Below are 10,277 nucleotides of genomic sequence, written 5' to 3'. Positions count from 1 at the left end.
CCTCTCCCATATTTCCACTCCCGAAAGTCTTGGAGGTGGATAGCTTCGTTCAATTTTGTTCTTCCTAAATGCATTTTTCATACTCCTAAATTCATGATCCATTGACAAGAACTGATGGTGACAATCAAACCATGAATTTTTTTTGCCATGCTTTAAAGTGAACGATTTAGTATTCTCCATGCAATAAGGACAGGCTAACTTTCCAGCAGTCATCCACCCAGACAACATCCCGTAGGCAGGAAAATCATTAATAGTCCACATTAAAGTGGCCCGCAAACTAAAATTCTGCTTAAGAGAAACGTCAAACGTCTCAACCCCTTCAACCCACAACATTTTCAACTCATCAATCAAAGGTTGCAAGTATACATCAATCAAAACTTTTGGATTACGTGGGCCAGGAATGATGCAAGTAAGGAATATATATGGACTAGTCATACACAACTCAGGTGGAAGATTATATGGTGTTAAAAAAAACAGGCCAGCAAGAATATGGTGCAGCAGAAACAGAATGTGGAGTGAATCCATCGGAACATAAACCCAACCTAATGTTTCGTGGTTCAGCCGCAAAGTCTGGATATGTTGTGTCAAAATGTTTCCAAGCCTCTCCGTCTGATGGATGACACATAACACCAGGCGGCCTTCTATTTTCACTGTGCCATCTCATATGAGGAGCGGAGCTATTTGATGCGTACAACCTCTTTAACCTTGGTGTAAGAGGTAAGTAATGCATTGCCTTAACGGCAACCCTCTTCCCGCTACGAGTCCGCTTAAAACGAGCTCTTCCATAAAACTTACAAGATTCTAGACCTTCGTCATCCTTATAGTATAACATGCATCCATTTTCACAACAATCAATTCTCATCGACGAGAGCCCTAACTTAGACACTAGTCTCTTTGCCTTATAGTAATTTTCAGGTATCTCTAAATTTGGGTCAACTAATTCATGTATAAGGCCAATCACAGCATCCATTGCACCTTGAGGAACATTCCAATCTGCTTTGATGCTTAATAATCTAACAGCAATAGACAATTGAGAGTGGGGACTCCCGTCATATAAAGGCTGACTAGCCTTTTTCAACTGTTCAAAAAAACGACTAGCTTCTTCATTTGGAGCTTCTTCACCATGGTTGCCGGATTCAAAATCGGAATGCATCCCATAAGCATCTTGAACCATGTCGTGCATTCTAGAATTTTGGACATTAGGTTCCACCGCCCTACTACTTTCACCAACAACAAAGTCTTGAAATCTACCAAAACTACTATTCATTTCTCCATGACTAGTCCACACTGTATAATCTTTTTGAAAGCCGTCTTTATAGAGATGAAGCCTAACAATCTCTGGATTCTCGTAATTCCTACATTGACATTTCACACAAGGGCACCTAACCAAACCATGACTTAGAAAAGTTTCAAGTGTCATTGCATAGCCAACAAAAGCATCGACACCATCTACAAATTCTTGCCTCATCCCCCCTCAGTTTTCGTTTGTCCTATTATACATCCAATTACGAGATTCCATCTACACAAATAACACCAAATTTGAAATTGTTAGGGAACAAATTCAATGTCTAATTTAATTCAATGTTCAAAATCCAAATCACCAGTTCCCCTAATTATCCTTCATTAATTATTTTCTTTTTATATTTATTTTTTTGTCAAAGTCCTACACGAACTTTACTAATATGACAAAATAGTCTACTGTTTTGGCCAGTTAAGAATGCCATCATGCCCCAAATAAAGTTGTACAAAACAATGGAAGACAAAAGAAAGCAACATAACAATTACGGTGTTTCTAATTCCAAATTACATGATAAAAGACAGCAACATAGCAATTACGGTGTTTGTAATTCCAAATTACATGACGAAAGACTGCAAGATAACAGTTACAGTGTTTCTAATTCCAAATTATATTAAGCATCAATTCAACAATTAAAATAGAGAAAGCACATTTTGAGATAGGAAAATACACACCAGAAATATTAAGGAGGCTGTCTACTAATCGTTAAAGCTGTCAATAGAGGCAGCAGCACAATAATCTCCTAAATCACTGAGAAAAGAAAAGGAAAAAAAAATAAGGGAAAGACTGGGTCAATTCCAGCCAAGGCTAAACATTTTAGTAAGAGTAACAAAAAAAGGGGAAGTAACTTTGGGAATTAAAATGAGAAAGGAAATTAGCGAATCAAAGGAGAAATTAGGGCTTACCTAGAAGATGGAAAATGAAGGTGGAGAGCATTGGAAGAAGAAAACGGGCGTGAGATATGGTTCCAAATGAAGTGAACAAAGTTTGAGAACATAGAAAATGGGGGAGAGATCTGGAAGAAGTAGTCTTTTTTCAGGTGGGTAGGGACGGCGGCGGCGTGGGGTGACCGGCCAAGCCGTGGTGGTGACGTCGCCGGAGTTAGGGTTAGAGTGAGAGGGGGAGAGAACAGTGAGAGGAGTGGGAACGAGTGTGTGTGTATTTTTGTTAGAGTGGGGGAGAGAACTGTACATGGGTGTGTATTTAATTTTGTTAAGGATTATACCGACCTCATCAGGTCGGTATACTTAATAATTTTATTTTTATTTAAAATAATACCACGAGGTCGGTATTATTTTAAATTAAAAATAACGTTATAACATTTATCATGAAATAAATTCCCGACCTAGTGAGGTCGGTATATTATTTTTTCAAATTTTGGTATAATATTACCGACCTCATGAGGTCGGTTTATTTTAAAAAAAAATAAAAAAAAAATATTACGACTTTACCGACCTCATGAGGTCGGTTTTTTGAGGTCAGGAAAATCTGTTTTTTGAGGTCGGGAAAATTTGAAGATAGATTTAATCCACACGTATATTGGTACAAGTGATACCTATCACAGAATATTCAAAGTACGTGAAATCTAATAGAATAGAAATATCATATTGGAAAGAAAAATACGAACACTATAGTGGTTCTCTGTCACGATTTGGATTGTAGTATCATAATTTCGAATTTCGGACTGTCAAATTGGACATTTTCAACATTTGTGTTAATTATGTAAAACACGAGCTGGTTGAAGGGCATGTTCGAGCTAAAAACGTAATTGAGGGTAAATTTGATCTATTTCAAATAGTGCAGCGGTATATTTGGCCTTTTTCCCAATATGAACACTATAGTGGTAATCTGTCACGATTTGAAAAAGCAGCACGAATCCAGCCTAAATAAATAAATAATAAAAATATGTGACAGTTAGATGTAAAAGGAATATTCATCAGCCACATATAAATAAAGGACAAGATATATAAGAAAATACAATTTTTGTTCAAGGACAGATAAGGTTCCATCCTATTTACCTTTTCTCTGATGATTTACAGTGGTAAAATGCAATTTGTTAATTAGGTTATAATGCTTAGTTTCTGCTCCCTCTGCATAAATAAAGCTTCAATTCAATTTCTCAAGCTTCATTAGTGAATTTTACATGTTAGTTTCAATTACTTGCAATTTATGTGACACTTTTCGCTTCTCGAGATTCAAACTGAACTTTGACCAACATTTTAAGATGTAGGTTTTCACCAAATTGATATGAAAAAAGTTGCAACTTATAGTACTTGTCATGTAGTTTTCAAATATATAAATTTAATCTTAACATATTGAGTAAATCTAATCTAATTGAACTTCAAAGGTTAGTCAAATTGACTCTCGAAAAGCAAAAAATGTCACATAAATTGGGACAAAGGGAGTAAAATGCTTTTCTGTCAAAAATACTTTTGAGTTTCTCAAGCTTCAGTGCTAATTCAAATGTTTTCTTTAGGAAATCATTTATTGATGTTGGATTGGGTATTGAAGTACGTAGCTGACAAGTAGTAATTGTACAGGTGTAGGACAGGGTATGAGAATAATATCTTGTTGATCCATTTTAAAAAAGAATATGACATATAAGTTGAAACAGGAGGAGTAATGTCAGTTTATATAAGTTAACTCATAAGTTAAACCAATATGGAATTTAAGCTTTTAGGACAAGCAAATATTTTGGTTCCATTTCCGTGGTTGGGCATATATGCCCTTATAAAAAGTGAATGGAGAGTAAGAAAGAAGGAAATAAAACATTCAAATAACGTGTACACCATCCTCCAAGTAGATCCGTATATAACCCCATCTTGTACTCGACCAAGACACTTTACACACTCAGATATCCCTAGATTTCTCTAATTCTCTCTCCTTTTCCAACAAAGAAGAGACCATCAAAATTATTTATCTCTAAGTAAGTAATTAAGAAATATGAAGAAGTTTGGTTTTGGTCCTTGCTTTATGATCATTTTGTTATGCGCCATAGCCTTAACAAGTGCAGCTGCTTCTGAAATTTCTCATGATGCACCAACAAACAAAAGCAAAGCTGTCAAAAAACATGTCTGTAGCGTACAAGAAAAAAACATGAGCCAAAATGATGGAAATAAGTTTGAGTCTTCAGAAAAGAAGCATAATTTGATAGTGGATGTTAAGGAGGTGCAGGAAGGAGCAGTAATTCATCGTCGAGCTGCTCGTCCTCGTCCTAATAGAAGTTCAGCACAATCCCTGAAGAAACAGCCTTTCATCTTTGGCTTGTCTCGTCTCCTGGTTTTGCCCCTTATCCCCATTCAATATTAATCCACCTACTATATATATCTTTCATCTTTAATATGTCAAATGTATCCCAACTGCACTTGTGATCATGTCGTGACTTATGATGTATAGCAACTTATTTTATTGATAGTAAGCTTCTGTATGTATGTGAGTGAAATGTCTTTATGTAACATGCATGTGTTTTCTATGCATGATTGCATGACTAATTATCAGTTGTTTTATCCTTTTTCTAAATGTCTTTACTCATCTTTGTTTTTTTTATTGAGAAAAGACATGTTTTAACCCCTGAACTTGACACGAAAACTCAGTTTGGAAACTAAACTTAACTTCTATTTATTTACCCCCCTTAACAACTTACGTTTCAATTATTTTCCACCCCAAATGCTGACGTGGCAAAAAAAAAACAAAAAAATAATAATTAAGAGAGTGAAAAACAAAAAAAAAGTGGACCCGCTCATATATATATATATATATATATATATATATATATATATATATATATATATATATATATATTATAAATTAAAAAATAAAATAAAGGTTATACAATTAAAAAATAAAATAAACATTATACAATTAAAAAATAAAATAAAAATAAAAATCATCTTCTTCACAATCCCCCTCCCACTCCACAACCCCACCCACCATCTTCTTCCCACTCCACAGCCCCACCCCCCACCCCCCGCCACAGCCCCGCCCCCAGCTGCTACTTCTTCTTCTTCTTCTTCACAAATCCCTCTTTCTCTCTATATTCTCATCATTCTTTTCTTTTCATTTTCACCATTTTTTGGTTTCTTGATTTTGATTTTTATTTTCTTTCAAAAATAAAGTTATGGAAGAAATGAGTTTGCTAATAATAATACTAATAATGGCCAACAATAACAACCAAAACAACCAATTTGGACGAATTTAAGTGTAAGTGGGACTAATTTGAGAAGGAGTTGGATGAAATTTGTTGGGGGAGATGATGGTGGCGGTTGTGGATGTGGGTTAAAGATGGTGGTGGTGATTTTTTTTTTTCTTTTAAGGGCATTTCGTCCAAACTAATGATGGCCAACAATAACAATCAAAACAATCAATTTGGACGAATTTGAGTGTAAGTGGGACTAATTTGAGAAGGAATTTGATGAAATTTGGTGGGGAGATGATGGTGGTGGTGGTGGATGTGGGTTAAAGATGATGGTGATGATTTTTTTTTGAAGGGCAGTTCGTCCAATTTTAAGGGCATTTCGTCCAAAAAAATTTTTGCGGTGGTGGTGGTGGTGGCGGCGGTGGCGGCGGCGGCGGTAGCAGCAGCGTAGTGATTGATAAAAGTAGGGTGAGGATGAGGAGAAAGAAGAAGAAAGAGAAAGAGAAAAAATAATAAAAGAAAAACAAAAAATGAAGTGTTGGTACAATGATGTGGCAACGACGTAGCAATGATGTGGCATTGACGTGACAATGACGTGGCGCGAGTGTAATACACCTCAAATTGTGAGAGTGATATTATTTTTTTAGGGTGAAAAATAATTGAAATGAAAATTATTAAGGAGGTATATAAATACAACTTAAATTTAGTTGCTAAAGTGAATTTTCGTGTCAAATTCAAGGATTAAAACATATCTTTTCTCTTTTTTATTTTGTGTCTTGCTTAAACAATATGCCCTACGGAAAGTGTGCGATGTTGATTAGTAGTCCTAAATAAATGGAAGAAGAAACAACAAATGAAAAACTTCGAGGAAAATGTGGGTCCGAAAATGTGTAAGCCCAATTCCCTGACCATCATTGACTTCTCAAATTTTTCGTTTTTGCTTTATTAGTATTCCCTATTCCCTATATGCACATATATTTGTCATACATTAAAATTTATTTATATATTATTTAATATTTTATAACGAATTTTTATTTAAAATAAAAGAATGAAAATATTAATTTCTTGTTTAAAATAAAATATTATCAAATATAACTAGACTTATCCAATCAAACATGAGATTAGGGATTACACTATAATGGTATAAACAAGATTGTAATTACTAATTACTATATTATGTAATTCCTTGATTGTCAATCCAGTAATTATATGGTGGTTTCAAATTATTTATTTAGCAGAACAATTTTATCAGGAATAAAGCTTTAGTATGTTAGAAAAATGGGTGAAAAATCATTCCCCCCAACCCCCAACTTTGCTTTAAAAATCAAACTCACTCCTCAACTTTGAATAATAAACATCCCTCCCACCCCAAACCCCTCCTCTTTATTCTATGCAATGTCTATTTCACCCTTGTTATTTCAATCTTCTATTTATTTAATACATTTTTATATTATATATAATATTTATTTTTTAACCTAGGTATTTATAGATTCTTATTTAAGTTTATTAACATTGTAAATAGAATACTACTTTTATAAATTTGTCACAAAATCTTATGTTACTTTTATGATTGTTATTTCACTATTATAGACATTAAGTATGTATATATGTATGTACATACATGTATCTGTATATTTAAGTTTCACTTCTTTCTAATTCTCTGTTGGTTATATAAATAAACAAGTTTTGGTTTTTATTAATGGAATATATCTTAAATTATAATTTAAATTTACTTACAATATTAGTAAATAATTTTTAAAAATTTGTCTCTATTTTTTTGTATTACCTGCATTGAAATATATTTACAAAGTTATTATTATATGTTATTTTCACTTGCATAAATAGATATTAGAGTTTTGATTATTATTATTAGTAATTTTTTTATTCTGCTAATTTATTCATTATAGAACATCATTAACTTATATACTTAATTAGTATTTCTTAGTTTTTTCAAGATAATAATTATTTATTTTTTAGAAATTTGATAAATATATCAAAAAATGAAAATATCATAATTTACAAAAGTTGATAATGTAAGGGTAAATTGGGGATGAAAATCCTTAGAAACATACAAGAAGGAGCCAAATTAGTTGCACGCGGTTGGTCAAGGCTTGTAATTTCGTAGTCGTTTCCTTCAACGTACAGTTCTATCACAATTCACAGCTATGCAACCCCATGATCCATGTAATTAAAGATTACAACAATTAAGAATTCATCAAGCTTAGGTTAAAGAGATAATCCACATCCACATTGCATGTACACCACGCATCTAGGGCCGTTCAAAATCAAACTGTAATCGATAACTCAACCGCAAAATCGGTTTATTGGTATTGGATTATCGGATTAACGATTGGTGAATGAATTAAAATTTTATTGTTAACAGCTTATCGGTGCAGGGTGGATTACTCAATTTTCTTATCGGATAAACTGTTAACCCGTTAAGAATTATTATATTTACATTTTTACCCCTAGATATATAAAATATCTATTATAAACCTAAAGCTAAAGCCCCATTAAGTATTATATTCCCTCTAGCAAAGGAGTTATTGATGTTTTTTATGAATTTTTGAGAGTACATCCAATTAATTGCTGGAAAGAAATGCCGGAACTTGACACTAGATACTAGAAAGCGGGATAGAAGTCTTAAAAAATGGTAGGCAAATGTACTCTATCAAAAGTAATAGAAGAAATACTAGCAATTTACATGTTGATTTTAATTTTTATGATCTCCAATATTTAGCTGATACATCGTTCGATAACATCTCAATAATTGCTAACCCGTTACCAAACCAACCGATATCTTATCGGTTAGCTAGCCGATTTGCACATTTAAAAGTCGATAACCGATAAGCCGATCCATTAAGTGTAATTATCCGCCGTTCGATAAGCAGCCTACACGCATCTCCTTAATTTAATTAATTACTATCTCCAGATCAAAAAGAGTGTGCACTTAGTCATTTGCACACCTCTTAAGAAAATATTAACTCGTAGACCAAAATAGGTAATTTGACTAAATTATATTGTCCCTACTTTAATAGGTATTGGCTCTATTGAGATTTAATCACGTAACACTTAATAAAAATAAATCTAAAAAAATAAAATTAATTATTTCTTGATTTGATAAGTAGATCAGGAGGGAACGGTATTAGGTGGCTGAGACATAGTCGTTGTTGGCTTCTACACCCGCTAAACCACATTCCAAATCCGCGCTTTTAGCTCCCTCGTACCGTACTATCACTATTCAGCCATGTGTTTTATGACCTGGCTCCACGTTGGCAGCAATCTTGTTAACTCTGTTTTTTTTTTTTCCAATCGACCAAGTACTCTTCTTAAAACCTTAATCAATAAATACACGATAACCGTGTATTTACTCATGAATTTTATTACTCAAGTATGATTAATTAATATGTCAAATTATCGGAATCGAACTTTAAAAATATCTAACCGAACACCGAATGTTCACTCCTAATTATGGGTGTAGAGAAATAACTATTTTCCTAATATATCTTGTGGGCAAACAAATTAAACGATGACTAGAGAATATCTAAGATGTGAAATCTAAGAAATTTATCTGTTTTGTGATAATTCCTTCCAATCAGTAATTCAACTGTGGTTGCAAAGAATCCACTTTCATAAGCTCGGAAAAGCCCCTAAATCTCCTAAACTAATATCTACATTGAAGTTCTACGAAGTACGGTACTTAAAAAATAGTCCAATAATATATTTCCTTAGAGAATATTGTGATTCAAATGTCAAGTTTGATCTCCTAATTTTATCGAAGTTTCAATCTAAAGCCAAAGATGCATTGACCAGAGGCGAATCCACGATTTCAAGAGGATGAATTCACCATTAGCTATGGGGTGTTTTGATTTCTTTTGCTTTTGGTTTGTTGCAGGTTAGCGCCTATGGAATTTTTTTATTTCTTTTGCCTTTTGGGATTTGCATAATTAGAAATAAAGGGGGAAAAATTCATTAGATGTAATATAAAAAGAACACGTTTTTTTACTTTTAGGTAATTAGAATTATAGAAGAAAAGGTATTCAGAATAATATAAAAATGAAAGTTAAAAGGCTGCTTTAGAAAATAAAAGTATAGAACGTGCAAGGGCTCGGGTTTGAACCCAAGACCTTGAAGAAATAAACACAGCCCCTAACCAGTGCTCCACTCAGCCTGGTTTAAGCATGTGTTCCTTCAGGTAATATTAAATATATTTTCAGAATTATATACATAATATATTGAGTTTAGTCGAGTGACCATGTGTTCACGTGACCCAAAATTAATACATAAATTCTCCTCTGGCATTGACCCCTGTTAAAGCTTAAGGAGTACTTATAATTTTAGTCCACAACTTGAGATCAACAGGATATACAACTCTTTGATAGGATATTCTTGTATTAAGGGAAGACTCGATCAACTTGGCTACTAGTAGTCGAAAGAGGGGAATAACTAATAGACAAAATTCTATCCGCCAACTTGTATGAATGTATGAATGAATCTAAATCGAGTCAGACAGTAGATATTTTCGCATAATATCTTGAGAAAAATAGAAAAATTAAATCTTCGTAATCCAGTAAATAAGAGTTTTCAGAATGAAAATTACCCCGTCCCTTCGATTTTATGTGTCTTAATTTAATTAACCAAAGTTTAATAATGTAAAATAGACTTTTGTATTTTGTAATGTTATTTAAAAGTGCGTATAATATACATATAGACATAGTATAAAATATCAATTGTCATGATCATTCCATTCCTTTAAGAGATCTTTACGTAAGAATAAACTGAAATATTGAATCTAAAAACTTATTTAAATACAAAAATGTTAATCTTTTTTAAAATATAAGAAAG

At 33.0% G+C, this 10,277-nt stretch overlaps 1 protein-coding gene across 1 annotated transcript; it reads right to left on the bottom strand.

Moving 5' to 3' along the window:
- Positions 1-454: 454 nt before the first annotated feature.
- On the bottom strand, positions 455-1,468 carry LOC132616822 (uncharacterized). The gene has a single exon (XM_060331518.1). It carries the CDS (start codon positions 1,466-1,468, stop codon positions 455-457), a length of 1,014 nt encoding a protein of 337 aa, XP_060187501.1.
- Positions 1,469-10,277: the final 8,809 nt, after the last annotated feature.

Source organism: Lycium barbarum, chromosome 1 (genome assembly GCF_019175385.1).
Source record: "Lycium barbarum isolate Lr01 chromosome 1, ASM1917538v2, whole genome shotgun sequence".
Lineage (NCBI taxonomy): Eukaryota > Viridiplantae > Streptophyta > Magnoliopsida > Solanales > Solanaceae > Lycium > Lycium barbarum.
This window is presented reverse-complemented; position numbering and strand designations above follow the sequence as displayed.

What these genes read in the sequence shown, in the direction of transcription:
- LOC132616822 (XM_060331518.1), bottom strand. Translation starts at nt 1,468, where the DNA reads ATGAGGCAAGAATTTGTAGATGGTGTCGATGCTTTTGTTGGCTATGCA.